Genomic DNA, 27,286 nt, shown 5'->3' on the forward strand with positions numbered 1-27,286 from the left:
AATACACTTTCATGCATATAATCATTAATTTTCATTTAAACTTGTTTTTTTTAACATATTCAAGTTATTTAGTTTTACAGTTAAGACAGGTTTGAGGCTTGTCACCGTGTGACGACGTGCGTCTTTGAATTCACTTGCTTTCAGAGTTTCATTCAATAAACTAAGAATATTGAATGACATTCCACACTTATGTGTAGAAGAAATCTGATACCATATACCCCGTGCACAATATTAATCTCTGAGTACGATTGGTATTGTTCACTGACAGTACATGCATAAACTTATTCATATAACACGTACAGATGTAATTATTGGTCATGTAAACGTGACGATAAAACAAATTATTACCCTGTTATTTGATCAGAGACACGCGTTTAGTGCCAAAGTGTTTAATGTTTGATAAAACTAGAAACTGTGCGGTGGATATACTTGTTTCAATATATTTCCGATTTACTGCTTTCTTCCATAACCATATGCTTTCCTGCGAAATGTATCCATATATTGAGATATTATGCAAACACGTACCCCGATCATTTATATTGCCGCTTCGTTAGCCTAGACCCCGGTCACACCTACACCCTGCATGTTGCGGTATACTCGGTGTAAAACAATCTCGTTATCATTGTTTAGACTGTTATCTAGAGTCAATGTCGTCGCTTCATAACAACCCTGTGTTGTATAAGGTAGAGATGTTACAAAATAATGGCGATAGACAGGCTGAAATCGTTTTTAAAATCCTTCGATGTCAGCTTCCCAGTGTTTTCTCTGACGATCTTGTTCGGACTGGGATCTTGGCTAACGATAAATGGAGTCTGGGTGGAGCTACCCTCTATCGTCCTATTCGTTCCAGAGCAATGGACACTTTCCTCCTACCTGTCCATCATTGCTCAGGCGTCCAACATCGGCCCCATTGCTGTTTTGGTGCTGTATAAAGTGAGACCAAATTGGCTTAATGAAACCTTTGTGACGTACGTCATCATCATTGTGGGCATCGCGTCATGTGTACTGTCAGCGTTCCTGTGGCAGACGACATCAACAGTAGGCGGGAAGAAACATAGTGTAGCGCTGTTTATTTTCGTTTTTCTGCTTAGTCTTTGTGACTGTACATCTTCAGTTATATTTCTACCGTTCATGGCTTTGCTGAAACCGGATTACATGACGGGATTATACATTGGAGAGGGACTGAGTGCTCTTGTGCCGGCTTTGCTCGCTCTTGGCCAAGGTGTCGGGAAGTCAGAGTGTAAAAACATATCTACTGTGAATTCAACTACAAACACAACCACCTTTCACACAGAACAAATTTCTTCTCTTCCCAACTTCCCCGTTCGCGACTTCTTTTTGGCATTGGCAGTCATGATGCTTATTTGTGGGATAGCTTTCTCTTTGTTGAAATATGCTCCTTTCTGTAAAAGCGAGCATTTAACTCGTTCAGAGAAATTGACAAGATCTGATATTGCCACTTCAAGTACATCTTGTCAACTGCGCAACAAGAAAGCAATGGGGAATGATGCTGAAGACCATACGGTATTGATCGAAAGACTCAATCGCAAAATGACGAAGGTACACCGAGTGGTTTGGTTCCTGGTTATTGGATGGGTCAGTTTCCTTGCAAACGGATTTCTGCCTTCCATCAATACATATTCCTCTTTGCCTTATGGGAGCGAGGCTTTCCATTTGTCTGCCACCCTGGACAACATTGCTAACCCCTTGGCGTGTGCACTGGCGTTCTTTCTTCCCGCCAAATCATTCAGAGTTCTTTTGTCTGCTAGCTTTACCGGCACAGCTTTTTCTGTATATCTAATAGTCTTAGCATCCATGAGTCCTAACCCTCCACTGGTGGATGATCTCGGAGGTTCCTTCCTAATGGTATGTGAATATATTCACCGGTACATCTATATAAATTCGATATACATTATAAAACTAAATCATCGAATTACTGTACTGTTTCCCAAAACCCGATCCAAGATATTCGCACTAACTTAAATTTACAATGAAAAAAACAAATGGTCGAATTTCTGCATTGTTTTACAGGTGGTGTCATATGTAGGGAAAACTTTCCTGTTTATCTATACCAAGGTGTGTGTAGCGGTGTTATTCCGTCTGGATGGCAAGCAGTCCCTGTTCTTTATGGGTGGTGTGACACAGCTGGGGGCGTGTCTGGGTTCCGTGTTGGCTTACATACTGGTCAATGAGGCTGCTGTCTTTCAAAGTGCTCCACAATGTTAACCCACTTTGTCTAAACCCAAACCATTGAAGTGCAACATGCCCTACATGGTATCCAGTTGTTATTTTGCCACTCTGGGATTCCAGTGTAGATAGGTTTCATTGTGTTAGTGATTTATCAGAACTAATTTTCGTATATACCATAATAAAAGACTATGATTTCTATTGATTGTACTGGGGAAAAATAATTTCGAACTTATACATTTCTCTCATGTTTAGATCATAATATTGCATGTCAGTATACTTTTTATTATGTTCTCTACATTTTGTATTAAGTAAAAATGCAATTTTTGTTCTTGGAATTGATTAAACAATTGCAGTCACTTTTTCACCTATAGTATTCATAGAATGACAAACCGTAAGACCCACCTCTATAATGTGTCCCTTATGTTATAGTATTAGCTCCAGAACCACCAACTGAGAGTTAAAATAGACCTATAATTCACGAAAGGTGAAGATGCGAACAGTGATCAATCTCATTATTTCCTATAGAGAATACAACATTAAGAGTATGATAAACACACCAGAGGTGGGATCAAGAAGTGTCCAAGAGGAGTAAGCATCCCCTATTGACCGGTCACATCGCCATCAGTCCTACTTACAGGTAAACAGAGCTATCCGTAGTCAAAATTAGTATATAAAGAACGGCCTAACAATTGGTTAGAAACACGTCAGACAGCATTCGACCCATTGAAAAGTTGTGATTGAAAATTATATCGTTATAACGACCATAGAATTTGCGAAATGCCGGGTTTAATTTTTAATTTAAACATATTTTATTGAGAAACTCAACAGGATTGGGCAACAGCCAGAGCCTATATAGGCCTTCTCCCAAGTTTAACCTAAACTGTTGAAATTTCTGTAACACCAACTTATTTGTCAGTAGCCTGCCTCTCTCGATTTAAAAACTGATCATACGCAGAACATGCTCTTGCGTATCGTATTAGTTGAGGGACATACACACCATGTGCAGGTGATGATGGAATATTGCTACATAAATATGGGAAGTTGACGATGGATTGATTGACGTCCCTTTTGAGAATTTTTCACTCATATGGAGACGTCACCATTGCCGGTGAAGGGCTGCAAAATTGAGTCCTATGCTCGACTTACGGCCTTTGAGCAGGGAGGGATCTTTATTGTGACACCTGGCATCGGTTTTTGCGGTCTCATCAAAAGTATACGGTACCATTTATCGCTTCTTACGACAAGCAAGGGGTACTGAGGACTTATTCTAACCCGGATCCCTACGCGGGACATGACGATTGAGAAGCTGCATGAAATCACCCCGTTTGTCATATAGTTCATGTGAACACTGTAAATGCAATATGGAGACGATATTAGCAAACTGGCAACATTCGGAACCGTCTATAATCGGAACGCCCGCGTGTGACATCATGTAGCAGGATGGACGTAACATTTGCATAATCGATTCCTTCTGCATCTTTGATCGCTAGATGCATCCCTGGGCATCGACGGATAAGTCCTCGTACCGCAAGGAATAGATTGCGAGAGGCCAACACCCGTCCTCGACGTCCTGCTATCCGCCTTGTTCTGCTCTGGCGTTACCGTGTAGCAGGGGTAGAGTGGTGTAGGGGGCATCGTCATCCCAATAACAGAGATTGGGCGGAAGTTCTATTTAAGGATGAATCGAGTTTTGATCTCGATAGCAATGATGGTCATGTTCGGGCTTACCGTCGTGTCGGAGAACGTTACAGTGACACCTGCGTTATTCAGCGCAGCCAATTCAGCGGAGAAAGCGTTAAATTCCGGGATGGAATTGCAGCACGTGGGAGGACCCCTTTGGTGATAGTGGAGGGTAATTTAACCGGCGTATGCTACCGTGGCGAGATTGTACCTCTGCACGTCATTCCATTCATTCACAACAACCAGCGTAACGTCATTCTGCAGCAGGACAACGCACGCCCACACACTGCACGTGTTGTAAGTAACTACAGCAGCAAAACATGAATGTGCTACCCTGGCCTGCGATGTTACCGGGTTTATCGCCTGTAGAACATGTTTGGGATGAATTGGAACGTTTGCGTCAATAGCCGAATCCTTGCTACGTTGGACGGATGCTTAGTGCCGTTCTCTATTGCGTATATGGCAGAACACCCCCAAGGCATTTCTGCATACTAGTAACCTGATTCGTTCAATGCGTCGTAGCTGTGAAGAATGCATCGGTGCAAATGGCGGTCATACACGCTATCAAACTTATGGAATGTTTTTGCACCCACCCACCACCCCTAATTTTCAGTATCTGTTTGTATCAACGAAAGTGGACATATGATTCGTGATTTGATGTTTGAATTGAAAGACAATGTATTATATTAATTAGTGATATACATAATTATGTGTATATGAATCTATAAATAAGATTACTAAACAACATTTTCTTTTTCCCGCTAGTATATACAGGTATACCGATTGCAAGATATGAATATTTTTATTAAGGATGTCAAAAAACCTAGTCATTGATTGCGAAGAATGGTCGTGTATTGTTGAAAAGTCATACTTATCCATATAATGTTGATATCAAAAGTCGGTATAATGATATCTAGAAGTCACAGAATATGGATATATAGAGTTCAAATAATTCTGGACTCTAAATTGTTTTTAAAGAGAACTACTCAATGATTCAAGCGAAAAACTTTTTTTTTTTTGGTTATCAAACTATAAAATGATGCGAAAATTTAACTTTTAATTTCATAATTTGAAAACATACACACATTAAATTCCTTATTTGGTAAGAATTCTTAATGAATTGCCTAAATGACTTTGCCTCCTCCTAAACTTATGTAGCCGTCTTTGTGAGAGAGCGTGTTACAAAATCTAAAACAAAATGATGCTCTATAAAGTTTAAATACCAACAAACATTTTAACCCTTTTTTCAGTGCATTGTTAAACCGAAAACGAAAATTTATAAAAACAAGAGAAAAAAAGCTTGCCAAAAACAACAATCCAATTCAATTTAGAAGTTCAGTCCGCTTGTAAATGAAGTTTGGAGGGGGGGGGGGGGGGGGGGGGTGAATTAGAATCTCTGTAGACATGATTTTGTCGGACGTGTTCCGAGAAACTAGCACGTGCATTTTTCTGAAAATTTTCTAAAAGTTATTATTCATCATTTACAAGAAATCAATTTACCTGCAAAATTGTTTACAATAAATTCTCTTCAGCGCACACTAGCAGATTCAAGATATTTCAGGACTTCACAGAGGTACAATGTCTGTTTTTTCTTCTTTTTTAAATCACCGAGGATATATAAAATCTTTGGTACACGAACTGTGTCTGGCATGGTCTTCTTTAACCATTAATACAAAACAAGAAACCGTCTTTGCACAACTGCATACACAGGTCTCTGAATAGTGTTTGTACTACCTGTGATAGGAGCAGCCACAACATTGTTTTTCCTCTTACTAAATTACACAGCAAAGAGAAGTCAAAGACTTTAATGAGTTACGTGACAATTTTAATAATTTTTTCATATTAAAAATTCAAAAACAATATTAATAGATTCACAAAACATTTCATAACACACATTTACCCTTAAACAATCATACACATTGAATCATGTCAGTCACACATATTCCTAAATATTTAAAAAAACAATACAACTCTCATGTTACCACCAAACATTCTTCACAGAAACAAGAAACTTATAACTATCTTTCACTTTACATTACCAAACTCAGAAAGAGAAAATTATCACACAAAAATAGAAAAAAAAGAAGAAGAAGAAAAAATCTCATGAGAAGCAGAAATAAAAAAAAAACACACCACATGACAGTTCCTTATTCAAAAGTGCCAGACATGCATAGCAGGGCTCAGTGGTCCCTTTTTAATTTTTAGTCATTGTAATTGTAAAATTCAGAGAAAAACCTATTGTTTTATGACATAATGACATTTCAAAAATAATTTACAACTGAAGCCCTTTCAGAAAGCAGAGGGCTTAAGATACACACATCTTGGACTTTCATACTATAGTACAAAATACATTAGCAGCATATTGATATTGAAAGTAAAATATTGAGATCATGTTCTCCCTTTCTTCGAACTGGCTGCAGTTGTCCCTAGTATATACTGGCGACATATTTAAATTATATATATATCCATGATGAAATGGCAGTTGTGCAGATAATTTAGATGACAATTTCATAATTCTGTTTGGTTTTCTTTTCAGAAGTATATAAAAAGTTAACTTATATATATATTATGAATAATCATAAATAAATCTTATACATATTCATTAACATATTTGTATATTTTATAGTCATAAAGTTAAATTACAGATTATTATTGCTATTAGAGTTTATGGTAAGATTTGGGGGTGGGGGTGGAGTAGAAATCTTTTTTCAGTATGAACTGTCATTTCACTGAAACAAGATTTTTTTTAATAATTAGCATAACGAGTTATTTCACAAAATAAAGAGTACTCTTATATTATTCTTTGATGGTCTTTAATAACTTCAGTTGTTTCCTCTAAAAGTGCATTGCTAAATACATCTGCATCAAACTAATGCTGATTGTTTGAAAGAGGCAATTCTTTGGATTCCTAACATGTACCCACCGAACAATGGCGACAGAGAACAGCAATATTCTATATACAATTAATATAAATAACTTGTTATGTACAAATTTACAAAACATATAAAAATGCTACCATATTTACATATCTATCTACATGTATACTGGTTTTTCTCTAGTGGGCTTTACTTTCAGCAGTTTGTATTTACACTTCAGTTTTACATAAAATAGTTCACATTCCAAATAAACACCTCAAATTAGCTCCTATGGAATAAAATGTTCAAAGTAGGCATGTTATATGCAGAAATTACTTTTCACAGAATACTGAAAGGATATTCTTAACAAAAAGTCAATAACCTAAATCCTTTTCTGTACAATTCCAAATAGATCTCTTGGCGTGCGTCACACCACTCAGCGCATATAGAAACTTTCAACATGAAAAAAGATGTCCTATGTTTAAAAGATAAAATAATTTCAGTCTATTTTCAAATGTACCCATCCATATCACTATACACACAGAATATTTTGACCACTTAAGATGAAAACAGTATGCGTATCAAACCGAAGTATCTTATTGTACAAGTTGACTTTATAATATTCCATAGAACGCTGAAAACAGTGCTGCAATGTAAATTTAGAGAGAGAAAAAATAGTTCTGGCTTCTGGTTGTCAAGGGGGTGTGTCCCCATACCAAACCAGGTTATACAAAAATAACCTGCATTCCTCAATTGGAACTTGACCAATCAGAGACAAGGATACAATAAGAATTAAATTATTCTGTCTTAATGCTATTAAAATTTCATTTTACTACTTTTATAACATGGTGTATCATTTTTATTGTGTGTAGCGCTTTAGAGTGGTTATTTATAATCATATAGGGTGCTATATAAATAAATATTATTATTATAATTTTTACATCCATGATGGTCATAGAAAACATTCAAAAAGTATGCATGGTGCCAAAGAAAACTTGGACTTGATTGTTTCAAATCAGTTTCCCTAACATATACTTTTAGTAGAACAAAAAATATATATGCAAAGCAAATGTTTGCTTCAACTTGTGCGTACAATGAACATATAAATGCAATAAATACTTGGGGAAATGTACAATGCTGTAAGTGTTAAAGCTACATATTACTGCATCTAAATACAGTCAAAAGTCAATTACGATCTATAACAAAAGACAGCTAAAAGTTAAACCGGTATAACATACATTTAGGTGAATAAATTACTAAACGATAATGACCCCTTTTTCATAAATTTATACCAAAATACATTCAGTATACAAAGAACCCCCCCATGCATGTATAAATGTGTAGAGCCCATACAGATTCCAAAAGCTCAAGGAAATATTTGTCCTTGTTTATAAGAAATATTTTTCTTTCACTCTCTCTCACTTCTAAAGACAACAAACAGGAATTCCCCCCTCTGTATTTAGGGGGAAAATAGTACACATTTCAAGAGCAATTTATTTTTATTTATTTAAAGGAAAGAAAGATATTTAATTTTTTTTTTTACCAACATTCAATAAATAAATACTAATTCCAGCAGGTACATGGGTGAAGGACATTACTACGAGGAATATTTTTATTCTCTGAGGGGGGGGGGGGGATAAAAAAAAAAGAAGCCATGTATACTTAACATATTAGATAGATATATACAAATTGGCAGTGAGAATGCATACAACTTAATTTATTACAAAACGGTAATTTTGATTATCCATAGGGCCTGAGACTTAACTACAAATCCACTATCATCAAAGCTTCATTGTACATCTAATTAACATTTCAACTCATTTTCCTGTAACACAAGCAAATTACAAAAATTATTTTATATGCCAATAATTTTATCAATGTAAATTATATTAATGTAACATTCTTTTTTCCCCCCTTATGAATAAAAGCAATACACATTTTAAAATTACTTTCTCTATGCTAGCAAATTAGTTTCTTTCTTAAAAAAAAAATTGTCAGAAAAGTGAAGAAGAAAAACCCTAATTTTGTGAATTGCATTTTTTCAATCACTGTAGTAAGAAGGTACATTTCACTCCGCTTTGAATGTGAATGTACACCGTCACAAAATGCCGGTTTTCCTCTATATTTTTTGTACTAACTATGTTAGCACATTTTGTACACTCAGTAGTTTTCAACACTACTGAAATACAGTCCTATAAAATATTGCACTTGTATACTACATGTCTATATACAATATGATGTAGTTAGTTGTTCTTGTGTGACTGGTAAACAGTCTTGTAAACAATCCCTCCCACAATGTTGTACATTTACAAAGGATCAGTATAATCATTATTTTCATCAATGTGGAGCTGAAAACAATTACCCTGCAGTTTGCATATAAAACAGTCTATAGTAAAAAAAAAAAAAGAAAAAAAAAGAAAAAAAAAAAAGTAATGCTTCATTTCTATGATGTTAGAAAAAAACATGTTTACATCACATTTGCAAAAGATTCTTTTTCAACATGTCATAAATGCTGAGGCAGTTCATGAGAGAATTTGTTCTCTTCTTGACATCTCTAAATTTTGTAGGTTATATCTATGTAAATGGATGACAAGTTATAAATAAATGGAGCTCAACGACAAAATGAAAGTATATTTCGAAAATGACAAGTGATGAGCTTTATGAAGATGGTGAATTAAATGCATGCTGTTTTAATTGTGCACATATAAATAAGAAATGGTATGGAAAATGTATTTCTCATACAATATGATATACGCATTATGTGTAATCATTACATCAGATCAAAATACATGGTTGACTTGGAGATCAGAATTTCCTCTGCTGCAGCTTGAAGTCCACTGTCAACTGGCGATCCTGGAGTAAAGGGGACTACTACCGTGCTAAGGCTTTGAACACCATCTGTTCCTTGACCTTCAACCTCTGACCTAGCTGCATCTCACCCTGTGTTCCCTTGGGGATGTTCCTGAATACAACTGAGACTTCGCGAGACATTTTGTAAGTATTCAAGGACGGAATTGCGAGTCAGGCACAAGAACTCGGCATGATTTTTTCTATGGATTTACCATCTACCTGAAAGGATAAAAAAAAAAAAAATTATAGGCATTTGGGAAGAAATAACAATAGTAACAAGTGGATGAAAGATAACAGAAGTTCGTAGACCCGTTATTGCCTTATATCTAATTCATATCATTCACTCATATCTATCAATATATCTTGCTTTCATACCTTGATTTGTTTAATATCAAAATTGAGTTTTATCTATGTAATTTTGCTCCCATGTATCTAGCTTTTCTATAAACATCACATAGATGAATATTCAACAAATCTAAAGGTATTGGTCAGTACCAGTGATCTAAATCTGACCTAAGTTAGGCATTGGTCAGTGCTGGTGACCTATATCTTACCTAAGTTAGGCATTGGTCAGTGCTGGTGACCTCTATCTTACCTAAGTTAGGCATTGGTCAGTGCCTGGTGTCCAGTTGGAGTCCAGAAACAGGATCTGGGATACATTTTCCACAATACCCTCCACATTGACCCCGCACAATTTCACCATCCTGTGCATTAATGATACACATACAATTTATAACAAACTGTGAAAAGAAACATTTACATAAAGGGCTTTAATATGGACATGTATATTGTATATATTCAAAAGTTAGAAATAGCATATGTTGGGAAATTTTGCTGCTGGGAAAATTTGGCTTTTTTCCTTTTAAAACGTATAGTTTGAAATGTTGGTGCTTTACTTCTTGGCAGATTTTCATTTATGCAATTATCATTCCCATGAATGGATATCGGACACTTTTATTTTTAACCAATTTTCATCATCCGTCAAAAAAGCCAAACTTCACAATGTACCAAAATTATCTGATAACCATTACTTGAAATTTACAACTGAAAATAATGTTCTCATAAAAACTATTAAAAGTTGAGCTTCTACACAACATTTTAACTACAATTTACATATTGAGGAGAGTTAAGTACATACATTCAGGATGTGAATTTTCTTGGAGGCATTGGGACCACTGAGAGCCCAGCTGGAATTCTGGGACACAATAAACCCTGTCCCGGCCAAATTAATGCTGAACCGACCCTACAAAAGGGAGCGAGAATCATGTAAAGGTGTCTCAACATTAAACACTTCTACATTCATTGCACTGCATTTCAGCCAATCAGGCATGTTATAACATACCTGTGGGCAATTCCCTTGTGAACTATAACAGTCACCCGCAGTGGCGAATGGAATGCTCTTTCCATAGCTGCCTGTGGTAAATGTAGTGTCATTGGCTGTAAACAGGAAGGATAATTCCCACACATTAATGAGAAATCATGGAGAATACCCGATATCAATTGTATCATTCACATTGAATTTTAATCAATTCAAGCTCTTTTTACATCTATATCGTTCATCTGAAGAATATCTTGTACTACATGGAATTTACTCAGTTCCAGATGATAGCCAACACTTACTGATGACTCGGAGTGATGCGAGGTCGATACGTATTTTGGTGTAGGTTGTGTTGCCTGCCTCTTTATAATGTTTACCTCTACACTCCTTACAAACATCTGGTCGAGTGCCATTGTTCGGACAATTATTTGGTCGCTGTAATCTGTAAATATATTAATAACCAAATTTTACCGGTTTGTTAATATCTGCAAGAATTTTTGGACATCTTATACATTGTGTATTTTGGAAAATTAAATTACGAAATAAAATAATCTTCAAGCTAAATATCATATTAGAGGCCAATATTTTCAAATGGAACTACGCATGCATAATATTATACCATTGCAAAAAATTGCTTTATCCAATGATAAGGCAAAAAAAGTGTTGTTCCTATTGCATGTTTTCAGAATAGGGTATGTGGGTAGGATTTTTTGTGTGTGCACAAAGTATTAAAAAGGTCCGCAAGTGCAGTGGATAATTCTTATGATAATATGATATCAAAATAAATGTCACTCAAAACTATAATCCAGTAATTTTGTAGTCTTATTTTCCTAGCGTCATCAACTTTTTGGGGTTAACCAAAGACTGACGATTTGATTAAGATAATTGGATCTTGATCCCAAGCTTTAAAAAAAATTAGGGTGAGGGTAGGTCGGGAAATCGGAACCACACAATTTTTTTTACTCCTCTAAAGTGTGGTACAAAGGATATGTGTATACATTGCACTTCAACAAAAATATCCTTGTTAACTATCTTACTTCAAGCCATAGATTTCAGCAAAGTTATTTCCAGCCGAAAGGGAGATGTATTCCTGTGGTTGTTTCCTCATGTTCTTGCAATATATCTGGTAAAATAAATGAGAAAATTATTGTATAGAGGTAATACACTCACATATTTAATAAAGATGTGAAGCCTGCGAGTTTGACCTTGAAAATGGCCTTGAACTTTATAAAATGATGCATCTTACAATGATTTTTTTTCATAGCAAAGTTGTAATCAGTTGTAACCAGTAATGGTAAAGTGTGACTAATGTACTCTATTGGAGTGGTACATGATATAATGTTTGCAGAGTTAGTGGTCTTCCAGGCAAAGTTTTAAACTACAGTTTGACTGATATAGGCACTCAACAAAGTTTTTTAAAAAGGGGATGATCTTCCAGCAAATACTTTTGGAGGCCAGATTTTCACAATGCTACAGTTCATATTAAGAAAAACAGTTCTAAAAGTTAACCCGAATCTGAACATACCTGAAGTATCCGCCGTTTGACAAGTAAACTGTACATATCGTCATGACGAATTTTTGTTTTCTCCTTTAGTTCTAAACAAGATCTTGCATAGCCTGGAAAAAAAAATTGAATTTTCAGTGTCTAGCAAATTGACTAGTATCTATTCTGGATCATCCTCCCAACAAAAGGATAGATGCTTTCTATAGATCTTTTCTTTGTTAGATGGCATTTTGCCTCTTAGATAGTGCTAAACTTGTATTCCTTGTTCCTGGTAAGAAATCTAAAAAAAACAAAACAAAAACAAAAAAAAACCTGATACTTTATCAGATGTAGGCTGACAATGAAATATTTTCACTTACATCTGATGGTTATGTCGGGAAGTGTCCAAAACATTTTTTTCAAAGGATAGATGTAAACAGTTTTTCTTTCAGTGAAAAATTTGCATTTAAAACTTTCTCGGTTTTTTTCCAGAGCACTTCTATGGGTGCTATGGATGTAAGCATTGATTGCTCTTTTGAGCTAGCAAATCAGTGTCTTTGTCAGAATTTCAATAAGCCTTGCTCTGAGCACAGTAAAAATATTGAACAAAGCATCCAGATGTTTGTTGGTAGTACACACAAATGTTGGCATGATCCAGTCTACTACTCAGGGCTCGAAATTAGCGAGAAATACTCGCAAAATGCGAGTACATTTGAAAAATAGCGAGTAAAAATAGTGGACACTCGAAAATCTTAGCGAGTGGTGATTTACAAACTATGATCGTATCGTATCCGTTTTATACGGTGATGCGCTATTCACTTTTCTTGAACTTGCACTCTGAATCATACAAACACTTACATCAACGACCGATTTCAACAACCGTTTCTATCCGGATTTTTCTTTTATGATTTTTTAACAAACTCGGAGTCAAACAAATGCTTTAGAGGTCGGACATCGCATATTGACATGTGCCACGAGTCCTGTTCACCTATAGGGGTGATTAAATTGAATTCCAAGTATGAGGTTTTTGTTATTCATTTATCTAAAAAAAAAAAATATCGGAGTCTATGTTTTACCAAGTCTTCCGGTAGTTATTTTTATCAGAATCATGAGAATGTCCTATCTAAATTTATTGTCATATTGAGGTCGGGTTGTAGTGATGACACGAGTGCATTGCTCACCGCGTAGACGATTATCAAAAAAGTTCATAGGACTCGTGATCCTGCTGCTTATAAACCATGAGTCCGGTATTCGCTTTAAAAATCACTAGTGACAACCCTGATGTGGCATGAAATTCGAAGACTGGATCTAGACCTGCGGTAGACAAGTTGTGGATTAGAGGTGCGATAATTAAGAGACCTAAACATTGCACCATATGACTTACGTAACTTAATGTCTTGTCCAAACGATGCCTGTTGACCCACCAGGCTCAGTAATGATGGGGAAAATCATTGATTTAAAAAAAAACATATATAAAAAAGAGCACTACTTCATTATTTTTATTTTAGCTTGTAGGTTTTCATTTTAGCCTGTGGATTTTTTACCCACAGGCTAAAATTAGCCTGTGGTAGAAAAAGTTAATTTCGACCCCTGCTACTGTACAATTCTATGTCAACATATTTTTTAGATCTTCATTAAAATAATATGCTTACATGGTCCACTGTAACACTTTTGCTGTGCTATTGGTCGTAACTCTAGAGGGCACTGCTTTCGAGATCGTCGTCTTCCTAATACGTCCACACAGAGAACCAGTCGCCGTTCCTTCCCCCACCCACATCGGGAGGAACACTTCAAAAATAAACAAGTGCACATTGAAAACAACTCACAAGGAAAAAAGGTTTCATACTGCTATTCAAACCCTAAGTTTACCATTTTGATATCTGTCAAATACACATATCTAAAACATTTTAGTTATTTAAGCAGTCTTGGAGCCTGTAGAGTACTTAGTCTTCCATAATGTTACATACCATACAGTCAATTACAAAACACCTCAAAACATTCATTTCAAAAAATACTACATGTATATACTTCTCTAGTGAATGTAATTTTTGCTTCCAATGCTATCTTCTAGATAGCAACCATTAAATATGAAGCTCCTTGTACATGATGAACACATACTAGTATTCTGATTTATAACTAGCCACGCCAATATATGTGTTTGGAAAAAAAAGGCTATTGTGCAAAAGGCAATTGTGCATTGCGGACTCTGGATCATTTCATCATGTGTCCCGAGTAGAAAAAGCTTGTTTCCCCTAGTAAACTTTATGACCACTTTAGACTTAAAAAAATATATTATCTGTAAAAAAAATTTCCACTTTCTATGTAAAAACACCTTAATCGAAGGAAAAATAAAATTGATCGATAAACTCACACACTGTGCAAAATATATATTTCTGTTCATATCCTATTCTAGCATTTTTCACAATGAAAGAAATTCATGTTTTCTATCTTATTACTTAACCAAAGATTTCTTACACATAAATGGATGGGAGGGAAGTATAAGCCATTAAATAACGTGGGTCTCTGGGAAACAAGCTGTCTCTAATGAATGAAGCAACAGATGGCCATAGCAGTGGTTGTTAAGCAGTACTTACTCCCGGCAACCTTGCACCCTCTGCCCACATAGTGTGGAACAGTGCAAGATGTTTAGTGCTAAAACATAAATGCATTTAAACTGTTACCTTAGAAAACACAGGTGAATAATTATGACTGGATTTACAGTTAAAGTCTCTTCAAATTTAATATTATAGAATTAGTAGAACACCAATATTACACGGATTTCATTAGTACCGATTACCATGCAGTGACTGACTATCAATGTGAAAACAAACAAATCTATCAGATGTTCGATTTTTAAAATATTCCTTAGAAATAACTTACTTTTCCCCATGACCCCACGACCCAGTGATGGGCGGAGCCACAGTCACCAAAGTTACACCTCTGAATAGTGGGTGGTTTCTCTTCTTGCCGACACCCATAAGGCACAGATCCAGGTAAGATCCAGCCCTCTTTAGTGACAGCCTGACAGACAGCAGTTCTCGTTTGTATTCCCTCTCCACATGTGGCATTGCACTGAAAAGGAAATTCTACTCTTAATGCAAGTTAGAGTTATCTTTCTTAGTTCACTTGCTAGTGATTATTCAGCAACATTGTCTGGATTTGTTCTCTACTTGTCAGTTTGACAGGGCTCAAAATAATTAATAGCTAGATGATCTAACAACATTGTCTGGATTTGTTCTCTACTTGTCAGTTTGACAGGGCTCAAAATAATAAAAAGCTAGATGATCTAACAACATTGTCTAGTCTTGCTCTCTAACAGTCAACTCAATCATCAGATAAAGTCTTGCTCTCCATAAATTCACTTCAGCGTCATACCTCTGTCCAAGGAGAAGTATTCCAAATGTACGGACACGGAAACTCGTTACAACGTCTGCGCGACTTGGGTTGGTGCTGTTGACCACAGAGTGATTCGTCCACTCTCTGTCCTCGTCTATCCACACAGTACACACTTCTGGTCTTTGTTCCAAACCCACACGTCTGTGAACACTGTCAATAAATCAATAAACATATATGTCTGTGAACACTGTAAATAAATTGATAAACTATAAACATATATGTCTGTGAACACTGTAAATAAATTGATAAACTATAAACATATATGTCTGTGAACACTGTAAATAAATTGATTAACTATAAACATATATGTCTGTGAACACTGTAAATAAATCGATAAATCATAAACATATTGAACACTGCTAATATATTGATAAGCTATAGACATATATGTCTGTGAACTGTTAAATTTCTGTGCTGCAGTAAAATATCTGAAAAGCTAATAACAAGGTTTATGAGATCGATATATATATCAATATCTGTGAAATTCTCTGCTGAAATCTGTCGAAACCTTAATTCCTGATTTGGGAAAAAAAGTATCTTATTGTATATTTCAGCAGTAAACTGACGTATCATCACTAACATATGGGGAGGAAGCACATTTCGTAATTTTTCTCTTTGAATTCTTCAACTGCAACCATTAAGCGATTTCAAATTCCATCTACATTAAGTAGAGCTGTGAAGTATGCATGCCTTCTCTGATACTCCTCTGCCTGGGTGTTTAAGTTCACATCACACGTATAATAGTGCACAGCCAGCGAGTACTACAGGCAGTGCCAGCCCCTTAATGACCCAGATTCCTAGACAGAGCATCACCTCCCAAAACAAGTAAACCAAGACAAATTAAGTTAACAATCCTGACGCAATCACACAAATTTTTTTTTTACTCTGGTATTTTTTTACCCCCTCGAAGCTTCATCTAGCTGAAGTTTTCATTTACACAAATAAATGCACTCTTTATTTCCTAAGAATTTTAGATATTGAAGCTATAGAACCTATTAGAAAATGCCAACAGAAATCATAACCGATAATAAAAACAAATTTGATCCCCCCCAAAAAAGAATTTGAAACACACAGAATCCCTGTTCCTGAGACGAGTGCAATGCCCTGTGTGATTTCACCTACATATTTCACATGGAATGACGTTGGTTTCCACATGAGGAGTTAGAGCTGACAAAACAATGCCCAGTCATCCAGAAGTTTGACAGTTTATTAGCAAAAGTTAAACCAGCCTCAGATACCAGTAGAGATTTAAGTATGTCATTAAAATATAATATGTTGAAAAAAATACCTTAAAAAATTACAGTGTTTACATACATGTACATTATTCTTTGTTGCTGAAATTCTTTAAATTTAGATGAAAGTCTGCATCAGTAAAGAGTTTTTCAGACTATTTAAACTTTGCACTATATCTGTGAACAGAGTGCACATAACTAACTGATTCCATCCCTATCACAGTTGGAAAACAAGTATGTTTTCATCATAATTCAAATCACATAAAAGTTTGCTTGTCTACACTATAAGGGCTTGTGTACCAGAAAACCACACCAACAATCCCTGACAGAACATTTACTGTGGAGATTGTGAGTCAATGTCTCTTTAGAAAAGGAGATGGTAAAAAGTTCTGAGTTATACCTCAATTAAAGACTAGAGCATGACTGGTTTATGCAAGTACCACACAGCAGTATTAAGAACTCTGGCTAACCAAATGTGACTGTGGCACTGTCCATCCCAGTGGTATAAGTAGAGTACAATAGGTGCAAACACTGGGCTTCGATAATCCCAAACCAGCCTTTTCACATTGTCACTGTGGTTTACATGTACTCTAGCCTAATTAGAGATTAGTAATCATCTGCAACCATAATAAATGACAGTGCTCTCCACAGCTGAACATTTAATCTTCCATACAGCTGAATCCGTGAATGACAAGATACATACAGGTTAATATTTGGTTAATATGTCTTGTGTACCACTAAACCGGGGTTCACCAAATTCAGACATCACTTTTATGTACATGCAATGCACATAACATTTGGATTTAATGAGAACTACAGTAAGAGGGAGGGGGTTTAATGTCTTGTAGCTAATACTAGTACAAAGTATTTTGCAATATACTACGCATAAACCTACCATATCAATTTAGTTTCTTTGCCCATGTTGTACCAAATCCCTAGACCCACTCATCTAATCCCTTCTCTCTGTTTTAATCCCTAAACCCAGTCATCCAATCCCTTCTTTTACCCATCTCCTTTCTGATTTAATCCCTATACCCACCCATCCAATCCCTTCTTTTACCCATCTCCTCTCTGTTTTTACCTGGCTCCATGGTTCCCTCCTCCAGGAATAGTTAGAACATGGTCGACGACTACACACTCTCTGTGTTTTGGGTTTACGTGTAATACTACAGTAAGAAGAATCCACAATTTGGAAGTGTCGAGTTTTGCAGGTCAAAGTTCGGACTTTCACTCCTTTGCCACATGTCACTGAGCACTGAAATGAAATTACATGTATCTAAACTTTTTTTATTTCCCTACATTCTGTTAAACTGTTTACTTTACTAGCAGCTTGTTACAAGCTATATCAATGCACAAAGGGACTTGTGAGCCTATCACTATAGAGTTCAAAGGAACGCATCTCCTGCAATGGCATTATCATGGTATATAAAAATGACCTTCACAAATACACACGCCAATTATCAAAAACCTGTTCTTAATAGTTACAAAGTTCTATGATGTTACAGACGGATGAACGGACAGACAATGGTCAAAGTAATCTACACATGTAAGTGTTGGTATGCTTCACAGATAATACAATGACCCTCACAAAAGGAATATAAATGTTATGTATCAATTTACTATCTTGTACAAAGTACTTCGTAGCAGGGTGTGACTGATGGGCAGCAAGACTGAAGACAAACAAAGTAATCCCAAAATGACACAACACAAAAAAAATCACCATTCCCTGTTATAAGATATGAAATGTTTTTTCAACAGCACATTTTTGTTTTATTGATAGGTATGTGGGCTTCATGTGTCCTGATAAACAGATGTGAATAAAATGCTTTCCTGGCAATTTCAGTGGACACCTATTGAAGAGTCAGGTCTGTTTTAGGATATACTATTTCCAATGACCAAACTTACTTTAGACCACTTTTCTCGGTACCACTTTGGGCAGCGACCCATGTGACACTGTTTGAGGCTGCGCGGTTTACCGCGGGGGCACTCTGAGGGGTCCTGTTCATTTCCAGAATCATCAACACACTTAATGTCCCTTTGCTGGTGGCCTCTTCCACACGTCACTGAGCACTGGAAAATAACAAATTTCAAATTAATAATCAGTTTGCCTTTATAGAATAGCAAAAGTCTGGTCATAATCAACATAATGTTAACAATATAAACAGATAGTATTATATAAAATGGTGTGATGTATGTGTGCTCATAACAATACTCTACAAACCAAACAACCCAAAATAAGCATCAAGCCAATCTCATTTTCAAACCAGTGTTAAATACAGCAGCTGATGCCACATGGATCTTCACCTTAAAACCTAAGCCATTATCCCCACCAGCCAGGTCAAAGATCAAGGGTGTCTGGCCAATGCTCTCATTAGCTGAGTGACCTGCCTAGTCCCTGTTAATGCCTTTTGATCCGAGGCAGGAAAATGTACACAAATTATGATCCCATATTATTTATTCCTTTCATCAATCTCTAGATATAGATGAGTACCCATTAATCTCCCTGCAATAGAGGGGAGGCTCCTAGTTTTTCCTGTCCATTTGCTGCACCCTGTAAACTTCCATTATCAACATAGGGCTTGATTAATGTGATGGAGTATCAAATCATTATCACCACTATGATGTATAAAAGAATTGGTGGATGATAATCTTCAGCTATTTTATATTTAAAAAAGCGGGGAGTTTCTTGTTCCTGGTACCTATACGATACAGAACGATACAGAATGATACAGAACGATACAGAACGCGAGGTCTAGGAACTATGACATGGAACATTAACACAACTTTAGATTAATAAAGGTCGATCTACTGATAAAAAAAAAAAATGGATCAGAGGTTGTGCAAATACGTGTCTTCAAAATAATGACTTCAATTACAAATTCTAGATCATTTCCTAATTTTGACACGATGGTCCTTTCTTAGTGGCATCAGAATTCTGAATTTTCAGTGTCAGCATGGTAATATCATCATGGTCTACTAGGCATTTCAAAAGTTTTGAATTTCATTGAATTTTCTAAAACACAATGAGTGCAACAGACAAGGTTCTTAAATTGACGACTTTTCACTTTTCAGTATAAAATTTACTTAGAAAGAGCATCATAATGAAAGGATCATTTACTATGATGCAATTTTCACTGCAGATAATAAATTGTGACATTAAAAAGTGTGGCATATGGCTAAAATGAAACAAATTGTTTCTTTGCCCTCCCATCCAACCAAAAAAAATTTGGAACACCATTTCATTTCATCCAAAAAACCTGTAGGTATTTGTCATTTCCTTGGCCATTTGAAAATAGCAATAGAATGAAAATATTTTCCCTACCTAACAATCCAAGTTTTAGTATAAATAGAGAAAGCGGAGGGCAAACAAAGATATTCTAAAAGATGGTCTTATTTTTCAACATGTTGTAAAATACAAAACCAGCAAAAAATTGAAACTTGCCATTGGTAAGCTGTACAGAATTTGAAGTGAAACATCATCTGTATAAATAAGTTCACAGATAAGCTTTACAATGTTGAACATTTCATGCAAATGATAAAAACGGTTTACAATCATTCTCTCTTATCTTCAACAAATGAAAACAAACATGCAAACACAATAAGACAAAGTAGTCATCCTATTAATTACATTTCTTTCTATGTTCAAATGTTGGAATTCCCAGACAAACCACTTGACAAGAAAGCAAATCAATACTCTTCACACAAGAGCAACAAACCACAAGAGAAAGCATTTCATATACATTTTGTTAATTTCAAATGTTTATTCTATCATCTGCACAGATCTTTTTTCTTCTTTTCGATTCAATCTGGCATAAATTACTTTGCACTTTGTAATGACCTGTATTGCAGTTCTCATTATAAAACAATGCTTTTCATCCCTAACCCTGCTGGCAGTAACAGCATTTCTTAACTGTAGAATCTCACACATTTCAAAATTTTAGGTTTTTTGCACATTTTTTGAAGACGATAATTTGTTAACAGATTGCCATTTTTCCCTCGGGTATTTCAGGTTGGACTGTAAATTTATGATTTAAGTAAAGTTTCACGTCATTCTTTAACTCAGAAAACTACTTCTACCACCAATCCTATTCATTTATTCTAAACAGATGCCAGGTTTTAAAATTGAAGTATCTGAAGAAAACCCTGATCTGACATTTATGGGTGGAGCTACCTTTTCAAACGGAGGCTGACTACTTCAGGTGTCTATAAGACTGATGAGGCTGCAAGCAGGAAATTTATACAAAATTGACGGTTCTTGTGCGATACTGCCTCTGTTTTCAGAATATTCTGGTTTGACTGTAGATCTATAACCTGACAAGGAAGCTCTCTAGGTGAGGAGGAAGATAAACTCTATGGGGCTCCCTGACATTAAGTGTTGCCCTGAACATTTATTTTAATGCTAATTCAAACAGTTTTTGTGATCGTTGTTTTTTGCACAGGAAACAATGGTGGAGTGGATATGCTGGTTTATTTTAAAATTCAAGTCTTCTCTCTTTTGTAGTCATTGTATACTCTCATTGATAAAAGTTCATTTAATGCTGTATACTCTAACTGCATATCCTGTCAATAAGGTGGCAATTGTTCTTTCAATCTCTTTTTCCCCCCCTTTTTTTAAATTTTTTTTTTTCAGAAAAAGAAATTGATGCATATAAACATTCCTTGTTACATGTTTCTATTTAGAGGATCAAAAACTTTCCTTGGAATTTTTGTCACATTTTGAGAATCAAACTTTTTAACTATTTTGATAAAATATGAAGTATATCAGTAAAATGAAACACGTGAGGGGAATTGGCTTTCAGTGTTTACTAGACCACCCTTCCTTTTGTAGTCCTGCTGATCTGCATTCAAATTTGCCAAATTATTCAACATCAGGTAAAACTGTCTAAAAGAGGACAGCAGTTTTTACTTTTTTATCACCAAAAATGTCTATTCTATTCTATCAGACTGTGTTTCTCATTGCTAAATAGAAGGAATGGGAGATGGAAAATAAATCTTATTTCAACAGCATTGCATCTACCGATAAATCTCTCATTTACCTTCTTGTTGTGGTTTTGCATGGAAACATGACAACTGTTATCAAAAATAGCTTTAATATGACAAAAGTACAACATCTGAATTTGGCATATTATATAAAATACATTAAAATAAAGATATCACAGACTCACATTGTCTGAGAGAAGATAAAAAGGAACTAGTATAAAATATTAAAAGAAAAATATCAAAATAAGCTGTACCAAAACAATGATTAAATATCAGTCAAAACTAAATACAGTAAAAAAGGCACCTATCGATTTATACAATCTAAATAAAGGGAGCACATAGCTGTTCTTTCGAACAATATGATACAAAGCTTACACATAACTCTGAATACAATTATGATCACAAAATCTTTTGTGTTTAATGATTTTAAATTGTCTCCTCTACCTCAACTTCCTCTATAATCATACACACAAAAAGTGAGAATGAGCCAAGTACTGTATATAGACTAAACAAGCCCCACCCCCTCACTGAAGCATTGGGTCAATCTGACTCTTTGTTCATTTCATTAACATACAGTATGTATAAGATGTAAACACATAATTCAAGAGAATAAAAAGTGTGAATAAAACGCTACAACTAATCCTTCCAGTCTTATTGATTGTTTCATAATCATTGTTAAGTCTTTTGAAATTTGTTTCATCATATATATTCCTGTCCCATCCACATTGTCTTTTTAATGCAAAACTTGAATCCCCCCCCCCCCCCCCCCCCCCCCCCCCCCCCCCCCCCCCCCCCCCGATATTATCAAGAAAACTGCAAATTTGCACACATCAACATTGAAGATGGTCCTTATCACGTACATGTTATTATTTCAAAATATCCAATACTCTTGATGTCATAATCATTGGATGGGTGGGTGGGGGGGAATTACATGTATATATCAATACTTCATGTACATTTCAAATGATGCAACACAAAACCTCTCTAAGCTTGTATACACAATGTTTGAGAAAAATACTGAAAATACATAATACTAGAGATCATACTGAAATCTTGAAATCCAAAGAATTTTATACTATTTTATATCAGTATTGAATATGTCTCTACCCCCAGTTTCATCTCTTTGGTCATTACAGAAATATTGCTTTCGAGTTCATTGAAAAGTGTGGGTCACTGGACTATAATACCTGTGTTAAGCACATTTAATGGGCATCTGAGTATCACACGAAGAAGAAATGAAATTAAAAATCTTAATGGGCATCTGAGTATCACACGAAGAAGAAATGAAATTAAAAATCTGCATTTTGATGGTACAATGAGTATCTTGGAATCCCTTATCATTTTTTAACCACCAGAAAGAACATTCATTTCTTCTGATGTTTTTACTACATTTTAAGATTATGACATGGACAAATATTTCATTTTTTGGAGGAGACTTGGATCATGTTTCAGTCATGATATGCTGCTTTCAAGATAATTTGGTGCCAAATATGAGTTTTTAATGTATTTCAATTAATATTTATAGCCTGCATCAAATACTCCAAACATTTTACCAGTGTTACTGACAATGATCAAATGACCTTAAATCAAGGTCATAGCATGTTTTAAATACATCTCCACTTTATGGTCCAAATAATCCTGCCCTGAAACCTATAACAATTTTGGTGGAAGACTCCATGTACCAATTCTGTTTCACTGATGTTCAGGAGTAGAAAGATCTTTAAACATTTTTAAAATGCATTGTCCTATACAATCCATATTGCCCTACCATGCCACACTAAACCAAGGGTCAAGAATTCCAGTAAAGGTTGTAAAGGTCAATATAGTTATACACTTAATTTAATTGCTAAATGTTCAGGAATAAAGAGCATATTTAGACATTTGACACTACGATCCACCCAGCCTTGTCCTTGGACTTAAAACACCCGATCTAGGGGTCATGGATTATATAAATTGAACTTTGGACCCACATGTCCAGAAGTAAAGATTTAAAAAGTTTTAGCCCTATCTATAATCTAAAAAAGGACAGGGACCACAAATTTTACAATTATATTCCCTGGCTGCTCTACCCCAAAAGATGATACACAACAAACTTTGGAGAATGTTGGCCATGCAGTTTCTGAGAAGAAATCAAGAGTTTACATGAAATGACAAATACCAGTGGATGGACACAGGTTAGCAAGTGACTCAGGTGCTTTCTGTCCAATTGATATGACAATAACAATGGCAGATCACCACACATTTACTCTCTTAATTAATTGCTTCATTACCTAATTAAAATATTTCAGTAACTTAATTACTAGAAATCTGCACAAAAATCAGAAAATTGTGTGTGTTGGACGAGACACTAACGTCATGCTCGGCTCAGTATTTACGTAGCAGCTGAGGCTGTTGAATTTACCACCCACTGATTATGTAAACAGTGATTGTCTGATCATTTCAAAAATGTGAAACAAAGTCAAGGTTTTCCCCCTATGCTTACCATTGCAACCTGCATACAGTGATTTTAACAGGTGGAAATTTCTACAAAGAATGCACATGCAAGCTCAGCAAGGACTTAAATAAAGTGAATGGTTTTTTGCAATTCTGTTCAAGTTTTCAAGAGAAAAAAGTATTAATTAAGAAATTTCTTGCATTTTAAAACCTGTGTTCTGCAGCATGTAATGAACCAGATACATCCATGTTCTTTAAAATACTCGTTAAAAAATTCGAAAATTCTAGTTTTGAAGCTAATTATGCTGTATCTCACCCAATACTCTGTAACAACCTGTTATCTGTTAGAAATGATGTTTTCCCCCCAAAACAAAGTGTGCAATATGTTAAGGATTGCACCTTAATGTACAATAAGATCACGGATGTCAGATAAATTCTGACTGATAATAAACGGATTGTAAGGGGAGGTGAATCTGTCTGGACTGGGTGGATCACCAACCGATATTAAAAGGTCATAAATTGCTGTGAGCAGTTTTACTCTCTGATCGTAAGAAGACACCCAGCCAGTCTTGGAAATTCGTCAATAAAAAATTACACTGCTCTGCCCTAGTTGGCAGATAAACAAAAAATTATACAAATAGTAAAGAGGGGAAAAATTCTCAAAGATTTCTGAAGAAAATAAAAACAAACCTTAAAACAATTATGAAGTAGGTCACAACGACTATAATCAAGGGCAATAGATTACAATCTTAATTCTGACAGGCTGTAATTGTTAATACTGCTCCGATCTGAAGTCCTTCAAATGCTGTTTATTACTGTTTAAGATCACGAGGAGGCTGCTCAATTCCTGATTAAAGTTCGTGCGTCACTTTCTTCCTCATCTTTGTGATTCTTTACATCATATACAACAATTTAATTAATGCTGCCCCATAAAATCAATTTACGCATTTCTAGACCATTTGTTTTGCTGATGGTGTCAGGAATTCAGACACTTTTTGGAGTAAATAAATTACCAAGTAATATGCACTTGAAATGTCTAAGCATATTTACAGGGTCTATCAAGAAAACAGAAGAGATTTCACAAAAGATTTTTCAACAGTCAAACTTATATATGATACATAGCAATAGAAAAAAATAATAAAACTGCATAAAATGAGGTAGAAATTTGATCAATAAACATATGACATGAAGACAGAAAATCTACTGGTAAAGGAATACACAAAATTCTAATCTCAGTGGTATTAGGATTCACTGTGGGAGCTTGCATGCAAACATTTACACATTCGTGATAAGCTGCATGTACACAGGCTGCATACAGCCTTATTTTCATTGCAGGTTTATTTTCATTGTTGGCGAAAAACTGCAGTGATAACATTTATATAGCATGGACAAAAAAGTTGTAAATTCAAACAAGCAAGAAAACACCAGACCAGAAAACAGGAAAATAACCAGGAGGAAATCTGATGCTTGAGTAACAATAAAATAAGTAACAAAATTATTGTCCTCTGCAAAATTTCTTCCAGACATACATAATCTTTTCTTTCTTTCACCGAGTATATATACCAAGGCTCAAATGAAATCTGCCCACTGAATTTTTTTTAAATAGATGCTTACAAAATTTCCTAAAGAGTAGATTCATTCAGAGTAACTATGAATTTTTAACTGTGCATCAAATTCATTCAACAGCATCTCCCTTCTTGACTCTTACTATGCAATTAGCACCATACAAGTCAAACTCCATTATCTCAAAGTTTAAAGTCTGATTTACCATATGAAGACTAATTATATATATAAAAAATGTGAACATTTCCATGTTTAAAAAATACTTCTGGCCAGTTTATAAATCTAAGATAATCAAATCTAACAACATGTAACATAAAGGTTACTCTCCTGACACAGTACAAGAGAATTTGTAATATAAAAATCCCAATCTAAGTGTTACAATAATTCTGACACCCTTAGTATCGCCTTCTCTGTCGCTGTCGATATCTATGTGGGCGATTTTTCCTTCTACGACTCCTCGGCTGGTTACGCCTTCGCATCTGGTTGCGAATACGTTCTCTATACCGTCTATCACGTAACATTTTATAATATCTTTCATACCACCTATTGCGTCTTACCGATTGCCACGGGTTCACCTTCCAGCGACGTTTAGTCTGACATGGACCATTGTTGCATGCTTGTCGGACGACTGGACGCCGAGTGCTGTTGCATATGAAGTCCTGCACAATGCGAGTGTTGCCCATTTCACAGGTGACTCTTCGACTCTGTATTCCATCTCCACCACAGGTGACGGAGCACTGCAACACACAGTAACATAAATATTCTAAGAAATCAGAACCCAAATCATGTACCACAAAAAGCACTGCAACACACAGTAACGTAAATATTCTAAGAAATCAGAACCCAAATCATGTACCACAAAAAGTAATGTAACACACAGTAACATGGTGTGTGAAAATTTTGCACCAATCTCAATTATCAAAAGTGAACTTGCATCTAGTTTTAAATTCGGCCAAAGCCACATTTTGCTACTTTAAAATAATGAATGAATTCATATTCACCCAGTTTTAAATTTGCCAATTCAGGAAAAGGGTGAAAATAAAAAATAGTATGTACAGTATTTCTTTCAGTCTGAGTTTACAGCACATTGACATTATTTGCAAATCATTCCTTGTGGTAACTTGCCACATTAAACAAAGCATACCTGAGACCAAAGCCCAGTTTTCCAGGATGGACATTGAGGCATATTACAGATCCGCGTCTCCTCAGGTTTGCGGTTGACGTCACATTGTTCGCTGTGCTCATTGTTAGACAGACACACTACCAGTCTTCTTTGCCAGCCAGCATCACAGCTTACAGAACACTG

The 27,286-nt window shown here is 35.5% G+C and overlaps 2 protein-coding genes across 3 annotated transcripts in view; one reads left to right on the forward strand and one right to left on the reverse strand.

The window, feature by feature from the left end:
- Nucleotides 1-636: 636 nt before the first annotated feature.
- LOC125655201 (solute carrier family 52, riboflavin transporter, member 3-B-like) lies at nucleotides 637-2,547 on the forward strand. The gene is made up of 2 exons (XM_048885396.2): nucleotides 637-1,866; nucleotides 2,032-2,547. Exons 1-2 carry the CDS (start codon nucleotides 703-705, stop codon nucleotides 2,224-2,226), a joined length of 1,359 nt encoding a protein of 452 aa, XP_048741353.2. The 5' UTR covers nucleotides 637-702; the 3' UTR covers nucleotides 2,227-2,547.
- Nucleotides 2,548-5,673: 3,126 nt separating this feature from the next.
- LOC125653910 (A disintegrin and metalloproteinase with thrombospondin motifs 9-like) overlaps nucleotides 5,674-27,286 on the reverse strand; it is a 92,675-nt gene continuing 71,062 nt past the window's right edge. The window contains exons 27-40 of one of the 2 annotated variants that reach the window (XM_056143269.1): nucleotides 27,125-27,283; nucleotides 26,538-26,717; nucleotides 18,910-19,074; nucleotides 18,086-18,259; nucleotides 15,752-15,922; nucleotides 15,257-15,448; nucleotides 14,029-14,164; nucleotides 12,419-12,510; nucleotides 11,931-12,016; nucleotides 11,196-11,335; nucleotides 10,918-11,012; nucleotides 10,714-10,818; nucleotides 10,171-10,279; nucleotides 5,674-9,794 (exon numbers count right to left, since the gene is read on the reverse strand). In XM_056143269.1, the coding sequence (XP_055999244.1) occupies nucleotides 10,187-10,279; nucleotides 10,714-10,818; nucleotides 10,918-11,012; nucleotides 11,196-11,335; nucleotides 11,931-12,016; nucleotides 12,419-12,510; nucleotides 14,029-14,164; nucleotides 15,257-15,448; nucleotides 15,752-15,922; nucleotides 18,086-18,259; nucleotides 18,910-19,074; nucleotides 26,538-26,717; nucleotides 27,125-27,283 (1,788 nt within the window). In that variant the 3' untranslated portion in view covers nucleotides 5,674-9,794; nucleotides 10,171-10,186. Of the gene's footprint in view, nucleotides 9,795-10,170; nucleotides 10,280-10,713; nucleotides 10,819-10,917; nucleotides 11,013-11,195; nucleotides 11,336-11,930; nucleotides 12,017-12,418; nucleotides 12,511-14,028; nucleotides 14,165-14,970; nucleotides 15,029-15,256; nucleotides 15,449-15,751; nucleotides 15,923-18,085; nucleotides 18,260-18,909; nucleotides 19,075-26,537; nucleotides 26,718-27,124; nucleotides 27,284-27,286 lie in introns of those variants that run through there. The other variant, XR_007362123.2, reaches the window with a different exon arrangement.

The sequence above is a fragment of the Ostrea edulis genome, chromosome 7 (genome assembly GCF_947568905.1).
Source record: "Ostrea edulis chromosome 7, xbOstEdul1.1, whole genome shotgun sequence".
NCBI classification, from domain to species: domain Eukaryota; kingdom Metazoa; phylum Mollusca; class Bivalvia; order Ostreida; family Ostreidae; genus Ostrea; species Ostrea edulis.